Source organism: Falco peregrinus, chromosome 3 (genome assembly GCF_023634155.1).
Source record: "Falco peregrinus isolate bFalPer1 chromosome 3, bFalPer1.pri, whole genome shotgun sequence".
In the NCBI taxonomy this organism is placed as follows: Eukaryota; Metazoa; Chordata; class Aves; order Falconiformes; family Falconidae; genus Falco; species Falco peregrinus.
In genome coordinates this window covers 105,840,899-105,865,325 of record NC_073723.1, presented here as the reverse complement: position 1 = coordinate 105,865,325, position 24,427 = coordinate 105,840,899, and the positions used below count along the sequence as shown (strand labels likewise).

The following is a 24,427-nucleotide window of genomic DNA, read 5'->3' as shown; positions in this document are numbered from 1 at the left end:
ATTTGGATCCTAGATCAATAAGATCAAGCTAGCAAAAATTCCGGTAGTGAGCCTGGAAAGTTAAAGCCACTAATTCTTAGTGTGATCACTTTTCTTCTCTACTCCACATGCTTGTGTTGGGCACGGGCAGGACCGCAGTGCCAGTGGGCTGTTCAGCCTGCTCTGTCACTGCTGGCTTGCACAGCTGGATGGAGAAGCCCTCTGGGGGTGTGGATTCCAGAGTTAACATGCTTCTGTGGAACAAAACAGGCATCAGAAGTAGCTGGCACATGAATGTTGCATCCTGTGCTTTCATGGGGCACACCTCTGCTGGAAGCTTTTGTTTCCATGGGAGCAAATGGTGGGGGTAACAGAGAAGTCCCCGAGTCCGGAGTCAGAGGCTTACTGCTCTTCAGCGGCCGAGCGGGGAGCCTGGGGGTAAGGGACTGGGAAATGGACACTGCGAACGCTTCTCATTTGTAGCTTTTGCTGTCTCCAAATACCAAGAGCAATACCAAGATGACTGATGATCTATGATTCTGCACTCTCCCTGGGAAGAGAAATGTATTAACAACCTTATTTGTTATGCAGCAATAAGTTGTGGGTCTGTGGTTAGGGTGAGACCAAGGGGAGAGAATCTGTACTTCGTCTTTTAAGCAGCAAGCCTGTGGGCTACGCTTCATTCTGCCTGTGGCTCTCATTCATGAAGGTTTTCAGGTGTTACCTCTGTATGGCTTTAACATCACTCTTCACAACAACAAGGATCATCTCTTCCAGCTCTCCTGGCGTTCAAGACCTGTGTTTAGCACTGTGCAGAGAGGTACGTACCTGGCTGGAGCCACTCTGGTTTAAGGCTGTGACTGGAAATCTTTTCATAACACTAGTCATCATGCTGTCTTTCTACCTATGAATATTTCAGTTGTGAACAGAAGAAAAAAAGTGGGTTTGTGGGGTGTGGGAAGAAGGATGGGGGCGTGGAGCACATGCTGGGAATTTCCCAGCAACTGACATGAATTTGTGCTGGTCACCAGCGATTTAGAATCTCTTCTCCAAGAGTTTGCTGCTATCAGAATTTTTCAGGGACAGTAGGGCTGCATTATGGTAGCTCTGGGTTTTTATTCACAGTTTTCTACTGTTCTGTTCTTGCTGCTGGCAGTGACTGTTAGCCATTGCTTGGGACTGAAATGCAAAGAACATGAATATCTTTTTGGTGAAAAATGCTGCAAGGACTGTGCCCCTGGTAAGTAATTTTCACTGGATGTTGGTTATACTTGCTTGATGTAATATTTATCAGTTAATAACTCATGACTGGTAGAAAACAGCTTGATGGATGGAAATACCATGCAAATGTAGGAAGCATAATATGGAGAGAAAGCATTTGATGAGGAGACTTTCAGTATAGACTGACCGAGATTATTTCTATAAATTAATTTAGGAATCCTCTTTGAAAGAGCTACATGTTCTTTGACTTCTTTTGTGTGGCTCAGCTGGCTTAATGTGTCAGTCTGGGCATTTTCATTGTGGGAGCATTAGCTGAGAAAAGATGGTAGCATTTATGTTACTGTCCTTTACTGCCACAGAAAGAAGCTCAGAGATCTTGCAGAAGAATGGAAAATGTCAGGTAATTAATTCTGGTGGTATAGATGTATTTTAAGCTTCCTTTTGTTACGAGGTTTATACTGCTTGGAGTGTTTTTATGGAGGAAAAAGATATGCTTGATTCATAGGCAGAGGTTAGCAAAGCGTAACTTGACATGTAATGTATTTGTTTCCTCCTTTCTTATTGTAGAAACATAATGAGCCTGAATTCTGAGTTCTGCATGTGTGTGGTTTTTTCCACAATCTGACTATCTCTGAAGGCAATGCAGTATTGAGAAGAACAAATGCAAAATGTCAAACCTCAAATATTTTAATAGTTGGGATTTCATTATAGAAATGACTTAGTGATGAAGTGTAACAAGAATTAACAGGTAATACAGCTGTTCAAGGAGCAATCCCCTTAACAAAGGGGGTTATTTTTAGTACAGTCAATATTGACTGTACTAAAAGACAGGTACATGCATGTACACACCTAGAGAGGGTGTAAGTCATGTCTTAAATGCAGTTGCAACTTGAAGTCTTGCATATGGTTTTATGTGCATCTTTTCAGAATAGTTACTTCTCTTTTCATAATTAAGTCTACTACACAATATGGTGTGAACTGATGCTGTAGTATTGTCTTCAAGATGCTAATTGGAATAAATTCAATTTATTGCATTCTCAGAATGTTTGAATCTGAGTGTTTCTGAACTCGATTTAAAGAAAGGTGTATTTGCGTGCAGATACAGATAATACTTTATCTCTAAACTTTTTTTGTTCCTCTTTACACTGAAAGAACTTTCATCAGTTTTTTTGCATTGTTAGCAAATCTGCTGCTGTTGCTTCATAGTTTCTTCCTGATTGTGTAGATGGTAGAAATGCAGAAATGTTTTGCTTATATTGTGATAGTTAAAGAGATCTGGTATTTTGCCACTGATAGCACTCAATAAATGAAGAGAAAATTGGAGCGAGCAAGAGACTTGGTGCTCATTGTTCATGTGCAGAATGGGAAAATGGAGAACCAAAATGAAACAGTCTGTGAGAATGAGGATGTATTTAAGCTCAACTGTAAAAATGCTGGTCATGAAAGCTGTCCGTAGTTCCTGCTGTGCGGTATGGAGACAAGCTAGCGAGATAGAAGGAACATGTCTAACTCCTTTTCCAAAATTCACTGTTAACTTGCTGTTTCAGTTTGGGCAAATGGCTTTGCTCACAAAACTTGTCATCCTAGCACATCAATCTGGAATTCTGTGTAAGTACTGTGTATCGTACAGGTTGAAATTTGGGGGTACCAAGCATTCAGAGCTTGTTTCTAAACGTCATGTGTGATACAGATACACTGTTTGGAATAGTAATAAACGCGTGCCTTGCGTCTTGCGCTGTGTCTCACTGTTCATGAAATGAAGCTAGTAACAACTTTGATGTTGGGTGCCAATACAGATGCATATCAAAATATAGCCACATTCTTTCATGCCTGATGGGCTTTCAGAATGCCAGCACAAAGGTACTAGAAACATTTATTTTTTGACTGCTTCACTAATGAATTTTCTGTGAACCTGAGCAGTCCATTACCATCTTTTGTACCTGTTTGGGATTACTTTGGGTTGAATTGCATGATTTATTTCATAAGGAAAGGCAAGATCTTTTGTAAAACCATTGTATTATGCTGGAGATCAGACCTATTGCTATGCTAAACCCCTGCTTTTTTTCCTAACTGACACTGGCTGCAAGCTGTGATGTCTAAACCATATGAAAAGGTGGTTTGGAGAAGTGATATTTGGAATCCACTGGCAGAATCATCTGGGGCATTGCCTCAACTCTGGGCAAGTCACCAGGCCCCTGCTAGCCCAGTTTAGCTGCTTAATCTACAGTGATGCTATGGGTCAAAACTTTCAGGGATTCTGGCATGTCTAAATCTGCTGAATGTTTTCAGCCAGAGTTGTAGGTGGAACCGTTTTTTTCTGGGCACATTTTCATTCTAGTGCATGAAAACAAAGAGGGTTTCCTTCTGATAACTATCAGTTCCTCCTTTCTACATGGTCTTTGTTTTAGGTGAAAGAATGAGAAAGCGCTGCACTGCAACAGCAGACACAGTCTGTGCCCCCTGTCAAGACGAGTACTTCAGTAGTGAGCACAACCACAACTTCTGCAAGAGTTGTACAATCTGCAACACTAGTAAGTCAGCTGCATGGTGGACATTTCTTGATACGAGTTTGGGAGGCAGCCAGTCTTCATATGCTTTCTTTGCGTGCTCCTCAAAGGCTGATGGCATACAGCCTGTCACTTGAGATGACCGAGCCCAAAGACTGGGTTATCATTTCAATAGCTGATATCTCCTGGTTGGTTTTGATGGTAGAGCCTTCGAAGGAAGCAGGCTTGTACTGCCTGAAAAAAGGTGTTTTCAGAATTGTTAATAAATGGTTCTCTGCAGTTGTTTCTACACATGACAGATGGGCACTGACTAGTAAATGTATATATTTTTTTATTTCTTAACTTTTTTCTTGTCTCTCACTTGCCCTTTATTCTGTTGTTGCTAGGGAAGGGGAGCGTGGAAGTGAAGAAGTGTGAGAAGACATCTGACAGAATTTGCATGTGTGTTGCGGGCTACATGCCACATGCCAAATACACGCTGGGAAGTGGTAAGTTAGTGACGTGTCAGATGCTCCAGCTCCTGCCTTCGCTTCAGATGAGGTCGTTATCTCTGGTGTGAAAGCTGTTGTCATTTGTCTCATTGATATTTCTGCGCAAGTGTTGTAGCAGGGTAGTTGTAGCAAACTGTTGCCCTGTGATTCCTGAGCTGTCAGAAATCTTAATGCTCTCCTTGTTAATAGCCATAATTAGCCAGTAGCGAAAAAGGAAACCTTGCCAGCTGCAGGCTGAAATGAACACTGAGCATGTTGTGTTACTTCTGCTCCAATGACTACGGCGTTCAGAGGGTGTGTGGGTTTTGTTGTGTCTGTTCTGTAGGCTAGACTACTAGTAAAATTACTGTGTAGCTATCATGCAGTTACGTTGCTAACTGAACTCAACTGCTGCCTCCTTTTTTTGCAGTATGCTCACCATGTCCTGAAGGGTCTTATTCTGTAGGAGGAAATGAAAACTGTCGACCTTGGACCAAGTATGTATCCCTGCTCCAAACATGTTCAGAGCAACGTTTCAGGTTTGCTTCTGTAAGCAGTTGATGCCCAAATCGTGGTGTGTAGAGTAAACCTGCAGTGGGTGCACTGCGACTATGTTCCTCATGCCTCCCAGGAGCCTTGAGCAGTCTGCATACTGATTTGAAGCATCTGTCTGCCTTCTGCCCTTTCTCTCTCCACCTACGGCAACAAAAACAGCCTGTGGTTTGTTTTTTTTTTTAACATCTGGATGTTTTGTTTCTATAGCAAAAGGTTCCCTTGCCAAATGCAGCAGTGCTTCAAGGCGTTTGTACACGTACAGATAGATGCTAAGAAACACAGATTGTCAGTTTTTTTCCATAATAACTTCAGTTAGCTTAGTTATTTTTCACATATCTGTAGAATCTAGGAAAGGTGAAGCCTGAGTTTGTATTGATAACACAAGGATTGTAATGTTCACTCATTTGTTCCATGGAGATCACTTACAAAGTCGTTAGTGCAACTGTCTGAAAAACTGCACCGATTTATTTTCCACCTCTAGCTGCAGCATTCTTGGGAAAAGTACTCTTCGACCAGGGACAAAAACAGATGATGCTGTTTGCAGCAACCATGTCACACAGGCAGCTGCCTCTCAGAATGCAACACCTGCTTTGAGTCTCTCCACCGCTGACCACAGGAATAATATGTCGACCACAGTGTTCTCGCCATCCAGACCCAGTGTGATTCCCTTCACTTGCTTGGATACAGAGAGCCCCACAGAGCCTAACTGGGGTAAGGAGCAGGAATGGCCAAGTCTAGTGTCTCCGTTTACTACAGCTGGACAGGAATTTTCACTTGAAACTGACCTCACTGGAAATGAAATCACACTCTTTCTTAGAAACCTTGTCTGTATTGTGCACAGTCTTTTCAGTGAGACACACACAGCATTCCAGATTTCTTGCTAGTCTGCTTGGCAGCTGGGACTTCTAGGCTTTGTGGTTCAGGGGTACTTGTGGGGTTCTTGGTTCCTTCTTTTGAAGCTGGAAAGCTGTGGGAACTCCAGCTAGAAACACGAATCTTTTTTAGTGTATTCTTCTGGTTTTCTTCCAGGGTCTCTATTCCTTATCCTCATTTGTCTGATACTGCTCATAGTGAGTGGAATGTCCATCCTCCTGTTGATTATCCAAGCAGCCAAAAAAGAGACCAAGAGGAGGCCTTTCAGAAACAACCATCACGGTGAGTTTCTTTTTATGGGGAAAAATATATAGGAAAGAATGATCACAGCCCCCTATTTGAACTTTGATAATTTCAATCATGAAGTTTACCTGGCTAAGTAGCACAGTGTCATCTGCAGTTACTACCAGTGGTTGATCCTCTATTTAGTCCTGATGCACTGGAGGTCATAGTGTCTCAAGTCTGCATTCTTACAGAGCACAGGTTCCCCTGCCTGTTGCCACGCAGAAGCATTTTCTCTCTCTTTCGTTGATTTTAATGCCTTATAACTTCCCCTTGCCCCCCACCTAGTCCCTGAAAAATGATGTAATGATTTTGTGCAGGGAATTCAGTACAGAGAGGACCCAGAATCAAAATATTTAAAAGTCTTTTAAAAAGCGTATTTTGAAGTCTTTGCCTACGCAGAGGTGAACTGTCTTGAACTGTCTCCTGTAAACACAGGAAAGGTTTGACTGAGAAGAGCTGAACTCTGTATTCAGAACTAAGTGCCAGCCTGGCTCTTGAGTCAGCCCACAGCTGCCTCGTGTTCCATTCATAGAGCAATGAATGAAAATACACTGTTCCCTATCCTTGGTGTTTTCTAGCACTGGCTGGAAAGACAAGCACTGAGCCATATGTCATTCATAGGTGCCTAGTCATCCATGAAACTGGAAAAGTCCCTGGCTTCCCTTTTCCTGCTTCTTCTGCTCTATACAGTATTTTTTATTTATTTTATTATCTGTTTTTCAGATGCAAAGAGCTTTCGAATTCCTATCCAGGAAGAACATATTGACTCCAATTCTAGTCTCATCAAAAACTGACTCCATGTTACGTTACTGTTTCCTGCATTTCTGAGCCAATCGATCGTAACAAGTGATGTGACAGAGCGTGCTGTGACTTTAAGTGTGGGTGTGTGTAACTGTTTAATTGCACTTCGGTTCCTTTGGGTCTCGTTTTGCGGCCCCTTTGGCATTAGGACCCATGGGAGTAGCTGTTCTTGGTGGAATCATGTGATTCTTTCTCTTAGGCAGATCCTGTTGCCAGGGCTGCGTTAGTTTAGTCCTCTGTGCATTGCTAGCAATTCTGTATGTAGTGATAGGCAATTGTCCCTGGACTGAAGAAAGTGTTTAGAAAGGTGTAAGAGCTGATCATTGAGCAGAGGGAAAAACAGGGAAATCAAAAGACCTGCTTTATGACTGCATTTATATTTTGTCTTAGGATTCTCAGTTGCTAAGCAGAGCACGTGTCTCTTCTCAGGTACCTTCAGTGTTTCACTGTAGTTCCCAAATGAACTCTCTTCACTTTAGGTGGAGAATCTCCCCTGATGAACCTAGCCACCTTCCTTTGTGCTTCCATTTTTAAAAGTTATTCCTTCTTGATCGTGTTGAGTGGCATATGTCTGCTATGCCTTCAGACATAGTTGTCATTGCTGGTAACTCTCGTGCTAGCCATGCACCAGAACAGTGCCGGGATTCTGGTGCTAGCTGTTAAGTGATTGCTGGGAGATGGCTATTCAATGCCACCTCTCTTTTCTGCATTTCTTCAAACATACCTATCGAGAAAATGTCATGTTAACACACTGAGCAGCATCCCCATTGTCAGGCCAACAAGTGGAATTACTCACGATCACCAGGTAGCTCCAGATCTCTGAGTGTTTGGTTATATCCCTGAAGATCTTACTCTGTGTGTGGAAGGTAGAATATGTGGACTGCCAGAAGGCAAACACAATGGTAATTTCTGATTAGAATATTATTAGTAGAAACTGTAGTTGAAAATAGGAGGAAAGGTAGGGTCCCACTTGTCTGCACTGTAAACTTCAGAAGTTGCCATGTATAACTGATGTTTTATCTATAAGCCCTGGGCAACTGACACGCTGTGTGCTTCCTCGCGGTGGACACCCCATTGTGCTGAGTAGCCGGGCTTGTCTGTCATCAGCAAGGCTGATGCTTCAGTCAGACTTGCACATCTCCACAGTAAAATTGTTTAGCTTAAATCATTTCTGTGGGGCTTGATTGCTTGCAGTGGCTGTAGAGAGAAACCCACAGGCAAGTTTGGTTCCAGGCAGTGCTCTGGATCTGGGGAAAGTCTGTTTATGTCTTAGGCTTAGGAGCACATACGTGGACACTTGGAGTTTTTCTGCTGATGAACGATACTTTTGTGATGGTTCAGGGAAGAGTAACTCCTTAGCTGTTCTCTGTTGATAAGAAGCAAGAGCTGAACTCCTAACACAGTGCCTACTGGCCAGGCCTTCAAGGGTTGCATTTGAGCAAAGACGTGCAAAGATCACGTAGCAGTGCTCCGACCATTCATCTGGATGATCACCTTGTGCCTGCGTGCTGTCAGTGCAACCTGCATTCAGAACTGAGCAAGTGTTGTTGATTCGGTCTCTGTGCAGTTAAAGTACCTGGTTCTTTGCCTGTACGCTGTATGAGATGAACTTTACTTCTGTAATGTTTTTCCACAAGTTAATCGGGCTGCAGTTTTGGAAAGCATTCAAATTTTAGGTAGCAAGTTCAAAATCTAAAGTCTCTGAGAGTAACCTGAAGCGTTATTGTGAGCAAATTTTGGTGTGATTTACATACCTCAGCTTAAAAGTTCAAGAAGAAGTAAACTTGAAAGTTATATAATACGGAAGTGTTTTTTACTTGAACTATTAACTCCTTAGTAGATAACTCATTAGAAATAAGTATTTTATTTACACAGTACCAAAGCATATGCCAAAATATGCAATAGGAAATGTATTCAAGAATACAACTGGTGTTTAGAAACATGTTTTTAAACATATGTTTTCTTATATGTTATACATATGGTGTACTTGGCAGTTATTTCCTATTTTGAAGAGCATATACAATGTATATAAACATTTGTATTATACACAAAGTGTGATAGTGTCTTTCTGAAATAAATTGTGGTAGCAGCTAGATGCACGTGCGTGATGTGTGTGACTGGAGAGTACAAATGAGCAAAAAGTTATTCAAAAGCAGGATCTCCAAATGGTCAGCTCAGCAGGCGCTGAGTTTGCGTTCTGCCTTGCCCTGGCTTTCTGTGCGACTCGCGGAAGCTGTGTCGTGGTGTTCTCTGTAAATCTGGCCTGGCAGCAGTTCTGACCTGAGAGTTGCCAGGGCATTCGAGGTGATAAGGCTCAGCCCCTTCAAAAACATGGAGCCCCTGTCGTGGGTGTAGAGGTCTTCGCAAGTGTGCTGTGGCCTAGGTGCTGTCATCTTGCAGGGGGTTGGATGGCGAATCGCGACGGACGGAGCGGAGGAGCACGTTCCAGGGAACACCCAACGCGTTCTCAGAAACGACGCTTACCGAGTTCATAGGCCGTGCTCCAGCGGCAGCGCAGCAAGTGCCGCATTTCCATGTAACGGAGCAAGGCGCAGATAACTGGGGAGCTGTGCGGGGCTGCGGGCGGTACGGTGAGAACACAGCCCGCGGGAACCGAGGAGCTGCTGGCTGGACAGAAGTGCTGCTGTGGCAGCAGAGCTCCTCTGGTGTGGGCTCATCAGCTGTTTCCACGAATCTTACTTGTTTTCCGCCCTCTAGAGCAGCTGCACAGGAAGGTGCCGGGGTGCAGCGTGTTCTAGTGCTTTCCTTCAGCCCCCCATCAGGCTTCCCGCAGGTGAGGGCGCAGCTTCTCCCTGGCTGAGGAGAGAGCTGGTGCTGGCCCGGGAAGTGCATGGCAGAGGTAGGGTGCTGAGGGTGCTGAGGGCCGGTTGTGGTTGCTCGTCAGCATTTGGAAAATTGGAGACGCTGTGGCTGCTGGCTTCGGTGCTTGCGCCCGCCCAAGAGCCTGTCTGTGCTGGCAGGGCTGTGCAGAGCTGTGTCCAAGCACTGTGCCAAGACGTCCCATGCTATCAGAAGAGTTAAATCATAATAACATTTGATAGGAGTGGAGGCATTTATGGTCCGGTATTTTTTGGGGTGTTGGTAGATTGCCGGTTTAAACAAACTAATGTAGATATTTCACTCTGAATAGAGAAATAACAAATATTTTTAATTGCCGTCTTCAGTCTTGTCACTTTTCTGTGAAAAACTTGCTTAGATTTTTTGTTCCAGTCTTCCCTACCATGGCAGAAAGTAGTTTAAAAATAGGCAGAGAATCTTTAACAAATTGGCGCTGCCTTCTGCCCACGGTTGTCTTCCTACGTGTCAGAAATGAAACTTTCCCTCCTCAGAGGCAGGGGCCTGTGTCAAGAGCAAAGTCCCTGCTGTTCAGCCATTCCGGTTTCCCCTCGTCCAGGCGCTGGAGACGCTCAGGCTGCGCTGTGCGGCTTCATCTAAGCAAATGAAGATAAATAAAGGGCTGTACTGGAAACTTTTTCCGGCGTAATGCAGTAAACTGAGGTGTTGGTTCTTCTTGCAAACCAGTGCTAACTGGGTTTAGTGTGAACTGCATTGGCAGTCAGAGTACTTAGTTAAACCTATATGATTTGTAAATTAAATGCATCTTGGCTGCCATAGGGCCCTGATTCGGGAAGTTACTTAAGCAGACACCAAACTTTCTGTGTAACTGTTGTCACTAAAATTTGGCCTCTTGATTGTTTTAAGAACCGTCTATGAAACTGACTAATAATTCCCATAAGTTTGTGTTTATGGGTGAGAATAATGCCATTTTTTTAAGAATAATTTCACTTCAGCCGTGAGTTACAGGCCACACGGCCAGCCCCTTGCACTGGTTGTAATTAGCTGCAGGCAGAGGTTAGGTCTACAAAAAAACAGCAAGAAAACCAACCAAAACACTAATCCCTCTTGTCTTTGGGCTTTCTATTAAAACTTTTTCTCTCTTGCATGTGAGAACATCTATCACATAGGGCTGCCTGGAGTTTTAACAGGTCTGTGTGTTTAACATGGAAGTTTGTTTTGCTCACTGCTTTGCTGCATTCAGTTTTGGAGAAGGATTAAGACAAGAATAGATGGTGTTTGAGAGAGTTGTTGGGGAAAAATTGGGTAAATGAGCAGAGTTTTGCAGTTCTTGAATGCTCCTTTCAGACTGCAGGTTTGGCACTTAACATGTATTTCATGTTTCAGTAGTTATAATTAAAAAAGACCCAACACCAAAACCACAGATTCGTTAAGTTTATGCTTTTTATGTTCACTTCCTCCTTTTTTTTTTTTTTCCCTCCCTGTGAATATATGACAAGTTTCTGCTGCTGTGGCTACGCCAGATCCTTTATCTCCTGCATTTTCTCTTCACCTTCTCCTGTGACTGAGAAGTGCATCAAAGTGATTCAGGTTTGCCATGAGACACTTGAGAAAGGTCACATCCGCTGATGCGCGCTGTGCCAGCTGCTGAGCTGGAAAGGAAGTACTCAGTGTGGTAGCGTTGGGAACTTGGGGGTTTTTGCCTCTGCCTGATTTGGTTTCCCTCTATAAATGTCAGTTAAGTTGCTACCTGGCCTCTGCACCGCTGGGATAGCGTGCAAGGAGTCACTGCTGTTGGCGACCAGGCTGTGTGGACAGCCCCGAGAGGTGACCAGGAGCCTCGTTCCGTTGGCTGAGGCAGTGGCTCTGGCGGGTGCGTGCCGCAGGGGCCTGGGCACTGCTGGAAGGAAGGACCCAGGGGTCTCCGCAAAGCCCTAAATGTTTCGGGGTGAGAATTAAACTTGCCGCAGGAGCCCACGTGTGGCACTCTGTGGATCACCTGTGCTTCTGCCCTGTTGCCCCCTGTGCCCCCAGCCTCACCCGGGGCAGGTGTGCAGGGCAGCGGTTCTCCCTGTGTGCCAAAAGAGGGCAGGCACGCAAATACCCCAACGTCTGGAAACCCCTCGGGCAGCCAGTCCTAGTCACTGCAAAATCTCCAGGCTGAACCTGGAGGGCAGCAGAACTGAAAGGAATGCAACAGTTTTGACTTACAGTTTCAGGTTATTTGTCCTTAAGCTTTTTGGTTACCCCAGTCTTTGGACAGTACTGTGTGAGCTGTCACTGCTTGTGTGGTATCCTCCCGGGGAGTCGATGTCCCTGTGCCCCCTCTGCTGCCAGCCCCACCACGTCCTTGCTGCAGTGCTGACCTGACCCCCTGCGCTGACTGTTTCTCTGCACTTTTCGCAGCCCATTAAAACTGCTGTTCTACCACGGGTTCCCTGGTGTGGCAAGTCACTTCGCCTTGTGCAGGTAACATTTCTTACAGCTATCACGGCACAGTAAAGGGATCTTAAAGACCGACTGATAGTTGTTTCCCGAGAGCATAGACAAGTTCTGTATGACAGAATGAGAATCCTGTAGCTAGCAGTGGACTTTTCTACAGTGGGATGAAAGCAACTTAAAAGATGGAGCTTACAAGGCAATTTATACATTGGTCTAACAAATAGAAATAGTCATTCAGAAATTACGTAGATTTCATGTGAAGAACCTCTTCACTTGTAGAAGAACTTCAAGGCTTCTGTGGTCACCCATTATGGGTAATCAGAAAAATCTCCATGTCAGGAAACCAGACACTCTCTGTAGTAACGATACTCTTGATGACGTGAAGTCCAAGGAGTGTCAATAAAGGCACTGGACTTGCAAGAACTAACTATGTGGTTGAGAAGTGGTTGCAATCTTTTGTTTTATTTTTCTTTGTTCTTTCCAAAAGGTTAGTCATTCGGACAGTTCAGAAAACTGGCGGCTCCAGTGGCCCCAGGCAAAAAGGAAACTGTAAAATGAGGCACCTGGCGATGTGTGGGACGTTCAGCTCATGGCTGGATATCCTTATGATGGGCAAAAGTAGGATTTGCAGCCAGTTCTGTAAATAGTCTTAAGAACGTGTGCCCTGAGGAGAGAGGTAAGAGCTGCCACATTGGTGCGTTTCAGTTGGGTGGAGGAATCTACTGGTTCTTCCTTCAGATCTCATCCCTGAGCACTCCTCCTCATGTTATATGTCCAGGTCATGGTAGCACAGGGGAGGAAGAAAGGATTAGGAGATCTGTAACATCTTTTCTTCTGTTCCATCACAGTGTGCATTTACGTCTCAGCCTTAATTTGCCCTGAGAGATGTACAGGTGTGGGCAGGCATGGCTGGAAGAGAGTCCTTCTGTGGAGGTCAGGGGAGGAAGCCAGCCATTGCCTTTGGGGTCTTTTGCCGTGTGTTTTTGTGCCTCCCTTCCTTCGCTGAAGGAAGGAGATGAAACTTGTCTTCCTCAGATAAATTGAGGCCCCGCACTCTGAACTGAGGTTTGTTTCTTGGACACAGTCATAAAACATTAAGACCTCTTCATTCAAGAATGGGAACTAGAGCCTGGCACACAAGAGACCCTTTGGTTCAAACACCGGCACGAGCCTTTGCAGAGTCTCTCTTCAAAGGGACAGTAGCAGCAGCATTTGGATGCTCCTTTTTAGTGGCAACTAAACTCTGAACCCTGAGGTGTTGCTGAACATCTCGGCCACCATCTGCTTCTCTTTGCTTGTTCAAGACCCTGCTCTGCCTTTGTGTTTCATGCAAAGAAGGCACTTCATGGTATGTGTGCTCAGACAACCCCAAAGACCACATTGCTTCCAATGGCCTTTTAACTCTTGGGCTTATCATTTTGACCACAGGTCACATGAATCAAAAGGAGCTCTGCAGGCCATGGAACCTCTGCTTGTGTGTGAAAATAAAAGATGGTAAGGATTCCTGATTTCTGAAATGTCTTAATTAAATATTGTCTAGTTAATCCTGTAGCTGCTGCTGAATAAAACCACCATGCAGTCAGGTGGTGGTGAGGTGAGAACTGCTGCTTATAGATGAGTGAAATAGGCATTTGTTCTATCAATAGGTGCAGAGAGAGCTGGGAACCCTACTGGATCAGGCAGCAGCATGAAGCCTAGCAGTACTGACATACATCACATACAGAACTGAGTGAGAAAGGGATTGACAGATGAAATGTCACTACTGTACATCAGAGACAGGCAAGCTTAGCTTTAGAAAACCCCCAAAGATTTTAAAGCCAGATAGTCAGGTTGTCTCTGAAAGGTCACTGCTGACTCTAGAGCTTTAGACTTGGCATGTACAGCTATTGTCTGTGATCTAACTGTAAATGTTCCATCATCTGGGTAGTATCTGTGCACGACTGTAATGCTTGAACAAGAATGAAAACATGTAGAACCAATTCAGGAAAAAACAACATTCAAAAAAGATAGAAGGAAAGAAACTATTAGTTCCTGTTCTGATAAACACCAGGTATCAGATAACACATATGCTAACTGCCTGCCTGCCTGCCACCTTTGCCAGGCTTGGTGATCCCTTGTGTACCTCCTGCCAGTTGTCTCAATATGACCTTTGGAGGTCCCTTCTCTATTGCTGTGTTCATGATGCTCAGCAAAAGTCTGATTAATGTTTGTATTTGGTATTTAGGCAGTGCTAATTATTAATACCTGTCTTTGAGCTTGATGGGGAAAGGCTATTTCCTCCATCTGGAACATTTGCACTGTCCTTGTCTTTTCTGAGAGCCATGGTCTAGTCTATTGCTACTGCTGTACTTCTGAAGAATATGGAGGAGGTAAGGTCTGCAGAGCATGTTGCTGCAGCATTGAAGTGCTTTGCCTAATAACTTGTCTTTCAGTGTAAGACTGCAGAGTTCTGAAGAGGGTGAGAAAGTTTTGTATGCTGCTGAGTGCACCGTGTTTTCTGTCCAAGGGCAGCACCCTGACCAGTAGCTGTAAACCGTCCCTGTGCTGCCCACAGCATCATGGTTATGCTGATTGGAATTGCTGGTGAAAGGAATCCTGACTTGGGTGACTGAACCCAAGAACCGTGGTGTCCAGGACTCTCTATGGCCAGATCATAGAATCATAGAATAGTTTGGTTTGGAAGGGACCTCAAAGATCATCCGGTTCCAACCTCCTGCTCTGGGCAGGGACACCTTCCCCCAGCCCGGGCTGCTCCCAGCCCCGTCCAGCCAGACCTTGGGCACTGCCAGGGATGGGGCACCCACAGCTGCTCTGGGCAGCCTGGGCCAGTGCCTCACCACCCTCAGAGTGAAGAATTTATTCCTAATATCTAATCTAAATCGGTTCTATTTCGTCTTAAAACCATTACCCCTTGTTCTATCGCTACACATCCTCGTAAAAAGTCCTGGTAAGCTGGGCAGCAGCTGAGCTGGCCATGAGTCTCTGTTTCCACTGTAGCGTGAGTGGTGCAGGCTCTGAGAAGTGTGAGGAGCCATGCTGTGTGGGAAGAGGAGGGGATCTCCTGTACAGCAGAAGTACAAAGTAAGAGGCTTTTATTTTCCGAACCATAACAGCTGGCCTTCTAGGGGCATTAATTATGTGGGAAAAACTGACAGCAGAGAGGTGTCTTTTGCCCACTTGCAGCTAGTTTGGATGTCATCTTTTAATAGAATGGGTTCACCAAGCACATTTAAGACTACGAGCAGCTTTGTGGCATATATTTTTAAAACCAGAAGGCTCTGTTGTGTACCAAACTAATCTGATTGCTTCCAGTCCATGACAGGAACACAAGCAGATCCCTGAACAGACCAAAGACTAAGTGAAGAGTGCGTTGACTGACCTACTCTTTGAGATCCATAGATTTATCTTCAGGAAGAAAGCATAGAACACACTGAAGGAAGAGCGATGATGTCTGGGAAGTTTATTCAGGCTTCTTTGGCTGTGTTTTAAACTAAGGAAGTAACAGGGCAAGTGTCAAATGCTGTAGGCATGGCGTTTTCTAGAGACAGGTCTTCTCACAGGTCTGACTCGCCCTTGCCTTGACCTGTTCGTCATCACAGGCAGCGTGGGAAAGAATCCCTTTAAAATTCCTTCTGCATCGGAATTCATCCGTTCAGTTGGGAATGAGGTCAGATTTTAAATACTGTCATCACTGTGCACACATAAAAGCAACCGCAAGCTACAGGGGTAGAAGTAAACCCTAGGGTATAGTGGAAGTAGAAGGGGAGGAGGGGGAAAGCAAGCTGTCTACGCATAAAGCAGAGATGGGTGTTTCCATACGTGTTTGTATAAGGCAACACATTTTGGAATTGAAACCCAGCAGCGGGTGATGATTACAGGCAACATGTCTGTGCCTATGTACAGTTTTGCTGAGCAGCTGTCTTGTTGTCTAAATCCCAAGGGTGGAGTGGTCAGAGCAGCTGTATGTGTCTCTGAAGAGCCCATTGCAGCTATTTTCAGTTTTGGTCCCAGGGCTGATCTTGCAGCCTATGGGGAAGCCAGTATTTGTTTTCTTGGTTTCGTGGTATCCAGGAGTTACATTGGCTCTGGAAAATAATTCAAGAGTCCTCTGATCCAGAGTGAAGGCAGTTGAAAACAATTAACAGAATCAAAATGTCTGATGGATGGACTGACTATACATTGCAATCTGATATTTAAATCCTTGCAAGTTTCTACATTCGTTAGGATATCTAAGTCAGAATAAAGTAGTCTGAGAGCACTGAATTTCACACACTAATTTGCATTGCATTAATTTTTAGTTGTATAACAACTTGCAAAACCCCTTGAAAATAAACTTATGTGATGCTACATCTTGCTTTTAACCTGCTGCTCTCTTAATGGAGTCACAGTTGTGCGGTTGCTTAGCCCTGCTTTTTTAAGAAACTAATGACGTAAAATAAAATCTTTTCCCCGCCCCCTAAAGGAACAGGAAGAGTGCAGCCACAAAAAGCACAGCGCCTTCCACAGCATCAGGGGAAAGAGTACTTTTGCAGGGAAGTCCTGATACAAGCCCCCTAGTGTGCTTTGGGGGTTGTATAGCTCAAGACATGACTGAACAGACAAGTGAAGTCAGTCACATCAAGATCCGAGCTTGCTTGCTGCTGGTGGTGTGCCTATGGCAATGGACACAGCAAACTCTGGCAACACCATGCCAGGATGGTGAACTGAGAATAATCAATAAATATGAAAAGAAATGCTGCCCCAAATGTAGCTCAAGTAAAGGTAAGGGAATGATGTGCCTGTTGTCTTTCTGATTGTCAACATTGTTCTATGTCAACCAGGGTAACTGAGCATGGGGAACAGGCAGTGTGTGTGTGTGTGCGTATGTAAATGTATCTTGAGTAACTCTATATGCAAAACAAAGCAGCAAGGGCTTCCTTCCTGCCCCCTAAATTCATGATGTGCCTTAGCTATAAACTTCTGAGTAGACTGATGTTTCAGAATTGTTATGTGCTTACACTTGTTATCCTGTAGTGGGAAAGGGAAAGCAAAAGCTAAGTTTCTGTGGGTTGGTCTTGCTTGCAAGGAAAGAAAGCGTTTGCTTAACACTGATTCTGAGCCCTTGCTCCATTCAAACATGGTTTCAAACTTGGTCTGTGCCATTCAGGCCTCAGAGGAAATATGGGGCTTGATGCTCTCTGTAAGGCTGTCCTCCGCAATTTGTGGTCCTGAAGAGTGGGAAGCAATCCCACTTCAATCCCTCCATTCTGCTGACCTGTGCTTGGCCCACAAGTAGATGCACAGGCAAGGTCTCAGGTGATCATTAGTTTCAACAGCCTGGTCTAACCTGTGCCCTTGCCTGGTCTTGGGATGGTGGGGAGATGGTAATGGATTCTCACTTGCCTGTAATTTTAAGTCAAATTAAGGCATGAGAGGTAGAACAGGCTAGCCGCAGGACTTACTGGGTAACATTTCTGTGCTTCTTGGGCTTCAGCCCAAGAACAGGTGATTCTGAGGGCCTCTTCCATGGTCCCAGGAGCAATCATACTATTCTTCCTAATTTAGTATTGTCTGTGACAGTAGCCAGAGCTGAACAGCAAGGAATATGCAACTGTTTGTGTGACCTACAGCAAGGAACGCACCTTCCTTCCGTGCTTGTCCCAAAACAGAGTTGCTGGAAGACTTGTCTGGCTGGTGTGGTCGTGGTGGTGTCCCACAGGCTAGCAACAGCTTTAGCTGGGAAGTTACATCTTTCATGGGTGCCTAGATCGGAGTCAGCCTCCCATCTAATCGTAGCTTGAATATATCTGCCTCAACTGACAGCAAGGACACTGAGCTTCCTGTGGAAGGAGTGAGCAGGCACACGGGATTTGTGGGAATGAGCCATAGGTGAAGAGCTGTAGAGTCTTCAGTAGTGTGGAGATCCCAAGGTATTTCCCTTCCCACTGAGATAAAGTCATTCGGCGTGAGGTAGGAGAGTCATTGCTTAGTGGGATCAACTCCAGAATCACCCGCTGGTCATACACCAAAGGAAGCATCCCCAAGCTGCCAGTCTTCATTAAGCTTTGAAGGCCAGTAAGAGGAGGCCAGTGGGCAGAGGAAGATGTGGGCAGTGCCCTGGTGGCCCTGTACGTTCCATCACCAACCTCAGGAAATAATCTTTGCTTGATCTTTGCTGCTCACTGTGGGTTTTTAAGCATGCTATCAAACTAGCCAGCATTTCCCTCTGTATTTTTTTTTCCTTTAAGGTTATACGGCTTCCTGGTTGAACAGCACTTTTCCTCTAACTGGTCTCCAACTGCCCGAAGGACTGCTTGATACTGTTTACTGATGGGATCAGTATATATGATCAATCCTTTGCTTTCATGAACCCAGGAGCCTGTCAGAATTAGAGGTGATATTTTTTGAGTGCAAGCAAAGTTCACAGCAGATTTCCTCTAGAAATAGAAGGACAGAGGGCAGGAAGGGTTGCTGGTTTTATGGCTTGGATTTAGACCCACTTCTGCCAGCAGTGTAGGAAGCAGCTGCTGTTGTTAGGAAAGGCATGGAAAAGGAGCTCTGGCTTCACTGGCCAAGGGTCTTTTGGGCATCCCTCGTCTAACTTGGCTGAGCCTAACTGAGAAGGGTGCTGGCAGTGTCTTGAGGGCTGACTGGGCGGCCTGTTAATGTGTAGTGCTTCCCTGGGACACTGGCAGTGCCCTCCTCACCCCACAATGTCTACATCTGCACAATGTAGTCAAGCAAACCTGCTGCCTTGCTTCTGTCTGCCACGACCTGCGCTGGTATTCCAGATAAGAGAGAGGGGTTACAGTGGTAAGTCATGCAGTGCTCAGATAACCATGGTGTAAAAATCTGAGTGGTGCTGAATTTGAGTACTCTAAACTTTATCCAGTATGCATGGGAGTGATATCTTGCTGGTGTCCATTTTTTCCACCACAGTACAGTAAGGAACCTGTAATTTCACCTGTATCAGCCAGTAAGACAAATGGTTAAGTTGTTTTCCGTCCTCCATGACAAAGGCAAGTCTAACTTCTTCCTTTTTGGCAGGAGACAACAGCATATGCCAAAATATTGAGGACCATGACTGCAGATGTCGTCAGGGATACAGCTGTATCGATAACACATGTCTCTACTGCAAAAAACTTCCTGAATGCGCAGAGGGCGAGGAGCTGGTTAAGCTCGGTAACTAAAGAAACGCCAGTGGCGCTAAACAGGGCTCAGTATAAGTGGCTGGCTGAGCAGCAATTTCCATCACTTGCTACAACCTACTTTTGGGAAGGCTCATGATGCAGAGAGAAATGGCTTTTATACTGTCATCTCTGTGACTAAAACTCTTCCCTTCCTAAATTCTGAGACTTTCACTTTTATGCTTAGACTTTCGGTATTACTTTTCTTCCAAGCTGCTAGAACTGTCAGTGGAAGACTTTTATTCTGTGTTGCCTCTTAACTTCAAACCCTCTGCTGTCAGATCAGACTGTTCCGTACCTCTTCTGTAAGGGGTTTTCCCATACATTTCCCAAAACCCGAGGGTGGCAAGAACTGCTCATGTATTTCTCCAGGGGGGTGATTCATAATGCAGAAAGAGTGTAGAGGGAATGCATCGTGCTCTAATCTGTTGTATCCACATCTTTCAGTAAAGGCACTGACTGATAATATCATGTTCTCTTTTCTTGTAGGCATTTTAGACTTCACATTCAAATGTAAACCATGTGAGATAGGAACCTATTCCAATGTTAAGAATGGCTGGTGCCGTAACTGGACTGAGTATGTATTTATTGATACTTTTCTTCTTTGGAAATATGTGTGATAAAATTCTCAAATGATTAGTACTTAAATTAGAAAATAAAATTGATTCAAAGACAAGATCACCAATGAGATTAAATGATGAGGTTTTTTAAATTCAGCACTAGATGATATTTCTTCCTCCTCTGGCTTTATAAATACTAAAAGCGGCACTTAAGACGAACTGCTGTGTGTTCAACTTCCTTCCAAGTTCAGCTCAAACTGATGCAAAATAATTCCAAATATGAACATCACTTGAAACAAAGAAACTAAAAAAATTGTGCACATAAACAGTTGTGATGTGTGTTATCTTGTTCGGGAACAGCCATAACTTTACATGCACTGCTATAAAAAGGGGAAAAAAAGGAATCAGGTTGTGGGAGGAGTGGAGGAAAGGAAGAAAGGGAGCCAAGAGAGGCTGGAGACGAATGAAGGGAAAGGCAGGGACCTTCTAAATGTGACTCTTATTCTTCTTTTAGTTGTGAAAGTTCTGGATTTCTAACAATCAAGCAAGGCAACAGTACACATAATGCAATATGTGGTTTCCCTGCTAAAGATCTGGAGCAAGGTACCTTCTCACAATGATTTGTTTCTTTTCTCTACGCTTCTTGGTGACTTGCTGCATAGTTATCACCCAGAGCTTGCTATCATGAAAATTTGCTTTGAAAATTACTGTTGTGTTTCTTGCAATATTAATATATGTAGAATTGTTGACTGGGGCAAAGATTCCACCATTAAAGCACTGTCACTAATGAAGAAAATGAATAGAGCATGCTTATTTGGCAAATTACGAGTTTTCCATTGAACTGCTCTTGCTGTTTTGCTAGATTTTCTTAGGAAGGCAATAACTTAGTTAGTCATCCAGTTCCCTTGCAAGTATTGGTTGAGTCAACACCCATAACTGAAATCTCACATCCTATCATAGATCAAATTATATAGGAATAAATGGGTACAGGCTTTGCAGGTACTGAGTAGCTTGAAAACAGCAAGCTGCACTGCTCCTGCTTTCCCCCCCACCCTTGTCCCTGCGATGTGTTGGTGCCTTTCAGGTCTGGGCCCTTCATTCAGAGAAATTACTAGTTCTGCTGAGACAAATTGCTGAAAGGTGCTACTTTCAACTTTCATGAGGCAGACACAAGTGTGAAAACTTGGCATGCTGTAGTGCTAATCAGGGAAACATCGAAACCAAATGCCCCAAAAAAAGCAAAAGCCAAAACAGAGCAGATAGAACAAGTGACAGCTGCAAGAGAGACAGGCGCTGAACAACGAAGGGATCAGGCATGTGGGTTTTTAGCATGAATGTTTCTTACCGCAGACAGTGACCTACTGCACCCTTGACTTGGAGCTTCTCCGGTTTATTGTTAATACCTGCAGTGTTTGGTTTTTTCCTTGTAAAATTGTTTTCAACAGAAAGAGGAAATGAATTTCTAAATTTCCTTGGAAGAACTGCCTTCCCTTTAACAATAGGCTAGGCACATGATTTCTTAATCTTTATTAAATATATTTAATTGCAGCTCCTGTTACAACTGACTCTCTCTATACCACCATCCTGGCTATCCTTACCGCAGTGGCTGTATTTGTTCTCATCTTGCTGACCTTCTTCTTGCATTTCTGCATATGGTCACTGAAGAAAGAAAAATACCACATGGCTGACGGTAAGTGCACCTTTGTGGACTTCTGTGCAGCTTTTCAGTGGTGAGCAGTGTGTCCATTGATTCAGAGTCAGAATGGAATAAATTAAGTTGAATAAATTGAGTCAGTATGGATTTACTCTGTGATTTTGGGCACGTGAGTTAGTTTCTTTGTCCTTTCCTCAGAGAGAGGCTGTGTTGGTAAAGGTAATGGGCAGCTGACATGTGTGAAGACCTTTTGTATGTGCAGTGCTTTTGCTTATTCTCACTGCAGATCTGGAACATAACTTCCCTAGGCTGCCGGGGGCTCCAGAACTGTCACACCTTGGAGAAGAGACTTACAGCTGCCAGTTTCCAGAAGAAGAACACGGAGACAAAACACCAGAAGAAAAGCCTTGCTACTCCCACCCTCAGAGCCAACAATGAAAACAGATAAATTGCAATGTGCTGTCAGAGCCGGGGAGCTGAGCTCAGCTTTTCAAAAAAAACCAGAAGGGAGGGGCTGGATGCATAAAGCATCGTTACAGACGTAGCAACAAGGGATGGGTTTGGGGGGAGTTTCGCTTTGTTTCTTCTCAACAAACTTAACATTTAGAAAAAGAAAATGTACCAAGTCTGGCTGACATTTGGTTCAGCTGTCTGGCACTATTGCAAGTTTCCTGACCTTTTTTTCCTGTCTCTCTCTCTTTTTTTTCCTCACTGATGCTCTTTTCAACTGTGTTTGGGACCAGGGACCCTTCCTGTCATTATTCCCCTCTGCATCTGCTGCACGTCTCTGTGGTGAAGGATGGCATCCCACTGTCATCCTTTTGGTGCATGGGAAAGGCAGAGGTACCGGTAGGGCTCTCACAGCTTCCACAAGCTATCGTGTTCCCAGGATGTGTCCTCACGCTCATTAAGGGGATGAGGCATTGTGCCTAGCCACCCTACCTGCTGCTGAGCAGACAGGACTTCTCACTCCTGCCAAATTGCCCTCTTTGTTGCGCAGCAAAGGGCCAGGGCTCTCCATCATTCATACCGTCCTCTCCAGTCCCAACAGAAGGTGTTGGTTAGGCCGGTCTCAGTGCACAGAGGTGCCGGTGTGGGTGCCACCGGCCCATCATTTGTGCTTGCAGACATGTTTCTGTGCATGTTCTGTGACCCTCTCATCCCCTCCAGGGAAACCAGGGGAAGAAGGGAGTAACATCTCTCTCCTTCTCTTCTGTAACTCAGCAATCCTTGGTACCTGGAGTACTAGAATACAAAAGGGAGACTTCTGAAAGGCTCAGATGTGGATCATGCTGCCAAGAGAAAATCCTTGGGTTTTGTGCTTTCTTCTCACCTGGTTTATATGGCAGAAAAAGATAGTAGAAAGCAGAGAAAAGCCCTGCATTTGTTCTTGATGCTTTTTTCTCCACCCCAGAAGAAGGAGAGCATCTGCTGGTATATACCAGCATAGCTCCAGTGACTTGATCATCAGCTAAAAGATGTTGCCTTTACTGGAAATTGTACCATGGAGGACTTTTTTTAAATGTTAGATTAGTACTCCTCCAGTTTCATAGAGCTCTAACATGGCTAGAATTAATTGTTTTGCCTGAGTTTAAAGGGACAGGGGTTTAGCTGGAGCTGGTTGCTTGCTGTGAATTGACAGTGATTTCAAATATGAACCTAGCTTGTGGCTTCAACTAGTTAAAACCTGAATGTCTTTTTAATGTAATTATTTTTGTGTTATGTGACTGCAATAATAGATTCAAGGCTCTGGATGCCTTCTGATGAAGGCTGCCTGGAGTAGGCTCTTTTATGACTGAATCAGCTCCAGGCAAAAATGAGTTTTGACTCAGTCTTCACATGAAAGGTTATAAATATCTCACATTACAGCAACTTCCTCATGATTTCTTACAGATAATGTAAACAGTACAGGACTTCTAAATTAAACCCTAACAGAATAATGACATTTCTGTTAATCACCTTACTAAATACTCAAAGGGGATTGATTATTCCAAGTCTGAATGACATGCTGTTTTCAGTAGGCCTCTGTGAAATTACAGTAGCTGTGGAGCAGAAGTTATTGCCTCCACAGATATGTGAACGGAGAACCCTGGGACGTGGAACAGGTTATTGCCTGGGTAAGCTACTCACATAGCCTCTGTGCGCCAGGGCTTGGCGAGACTGGACAACGATCTGCCTGCTCAGCTGGCCCAGAGGTGGCTTCATGACCTCTCTGGGCAATCCAGTCCAGTGACTGACTTCAGGTCAGAGAAGGAGAGAGATTTTGTTAGTTAACATTTATATTATCCATTATGATTATGAGAAAAAAACTTGGATTTTTCAGCATCTTTTAAAGCATTCATAAGCTATCATACCTCCTTGGTCTCTCTAGGCTCTTACCCAGCTTCACAGGTTGTGGTTTCTAGACCTCTTTCTCTCTCTCTAAGCTCTTTCCAGTTGGTCTTTCTTGAAGCCTTCTCGGGAGGAGGTCTTGGCAAGCTTGAACAGAGCTGAAGGATTAATGTTATGATTCATGGACATGGTTTTCTTGCTGAACATTTCTTCAGTGATTATGTCAAGAGGAGTTATCCTGTCTCTTCTGCCTTTCTTTGTGTGTGTGTGTGTGCACGCGTGCGCACATTATAGAATCTTGTAACTGCGTGAAATAATTGTAAGGGGAAATGAAATGCAAACGGTTATCCTTGTTCACTGTAGTGTATTCCTCCATAGTGCTACTTTTAATCTTCTACCTTCTCTGTTGCTGTGTTTACTGCAACTGATATCCCTTTTCTTTAGCTTTCCCTTCATGCAGAAGGGGAGCAGTGATACTTCTCAACCCTAAAAAGATGTGAGACATAATTAGTACTTCCAATGTATTTTTGCCTTCTTTGATCCTCTTACTGTTAATTCTTGCGTTACTGATAATTTTCCCCATAGATATCGCTGTGTGAAATTCACTTTAAAAGAGAGTGTTTTCCTCCATTGCTTTGGGAAATGTGCAAATTCTTAATTGAGATGAACTGGAGATTCAGCCAAAGAAAGATAAAAGCATTGGATTGGATTAAATGTGAAAACTTTTAAAAAGTCTAAGACTGCCTCTGCCTTGTAAGCAGTTTCT

At 44.2% G+C, this 24,427-nt stretch overlaps 2 protein-coding genes across 11 annotated transcripts; both read left to right on the top strand.

Annotated features, from left to right (window-relative positions):
• The first annotated feature begins 915 nt into the window (after positions 1–915).
• On the top strand, positions 916–6,895 carry TNFRSF4 (TNF receptor superfamily member 4). Of its 2 annotated transcripts, none has more exons than XM_005237915.4 (7): positions 916–1,219; positions 3,609–3,731; positions 4,094–4,195; positions 4,608–4,674; positions 5,214–5,443; positions 5,762–5,887; positions 6,614–6,895. In XM_005237915.4, exons 1-7 carry the CDS (start codon positions 1,078–1,080, stop codon positions 6,682–6,684), a joined length of 861 nt encoding a protein of 286 aa, XP_005237972.3. In that variant the 5' UTR covers positions 916–1,077; the 3' UTR covers positions 6,685–6,895. The 2 variants fall into 2 exon arrangements, with proteins under 2 accessions (XP_005237972.3, XP_055656593.1); XM_055800618.1 differs by lacking the exon at positions 916–1,219 and adding an exon at positions 1,409–1,600.
• Positions 6,896–9,314: 2,419 nt separating this feature from the next.
• Positions 9,315–22,750, top strand: TNFRSF18 (TNF receptor superfamily member 18). Of its 9 annotated transcripts, none has more exons than XM_055800612.1 (10): positions 9,399–9,551; positions 11,915–11,977; positions 12,438–12,644; positions 12,996–13,444; positions 16,413–16,711; positions 18,977–19,111; positions 19,606–19,693; positions 20,191–20,279; positions 21,226–21,366; positions 21,593–22,750. In XM_055800612.1, the coding sequence occupies exons 4-10, from the start codon at positions 13,278–13,280 to the stop codon at positions 21,766–21,768; spliced, it is 1,095 nt and encodes a 364-aa protein (XP_055656587.1). In that variant the 5' UTR covers positions 9,399–9,551; positions 11,915–11,977; positions 12,438–12,644; positions 12,996–13,277; the 3' UTR covers positions 21,769–22,750. The 9 variants fall into 9 exon arrangements, with proteins under 9 accessions (XP_055656592.1, XP_055656587.1, XP_055656590.1 ...); XM_055800615.1 differs by having other exon boundaries at positions 12,438–13,298; positions 13,379–13,444; XM_055800616.1 differs by adding an exon at positions 13,597–15,617 and having other exon boundaries at positions 9,400–9,551; positions 12,438–13,444.
• Positions 22,751–24,427: the final 1,677 nt, after the last annotated feature.

Bases quoted from the DNA above. Each gene is read 5' to 3' on its own strand.
- TNFRSF4 (XM_005237915.4), top strand. From the start codon at position 1,078: ATGGTAGCTCTGGGTTTTTATTCACAGTTTTCTACTGTTCTGTTCTTG. The intron at 3,732-4,093 runs GTAAGTCAGCTG...TGTTGTTGCTAG, and splicing joins TTGTACAATCTGCAACACTA to GGAAGGGGAGCGTGGAAGTG. The intron at 4,196-4,607 runs GTAAGTTAGTGA...CTTTTTTTGCAG, and splicing joins CAAATACACGCTGGGAAGTG to TATGCTCACCATGTCCTGAA.
- TNFRSF18 (XM_055800612.1), top strand. From the start codon at position 13,278: ATGCAAAGAAGGCACTTCATGGTATGTGTGCTCAGACAACCCCAAAGA. The intron at 19,112-19,605 runs GTAACTAAAGAA...CTTTTCTTGTAG, and splicing joins CGAGGAGCTGGTTAAGCTCG to GCATTTTAGACTTCACATTC. The intron at 20,280-21,225 runs GTACCTTCTCAC...ATTTAATTGCAG, and splicing joins TGCTAAAGATCTGGAGCAAG to CTCCTGTTACAACTGACTCT.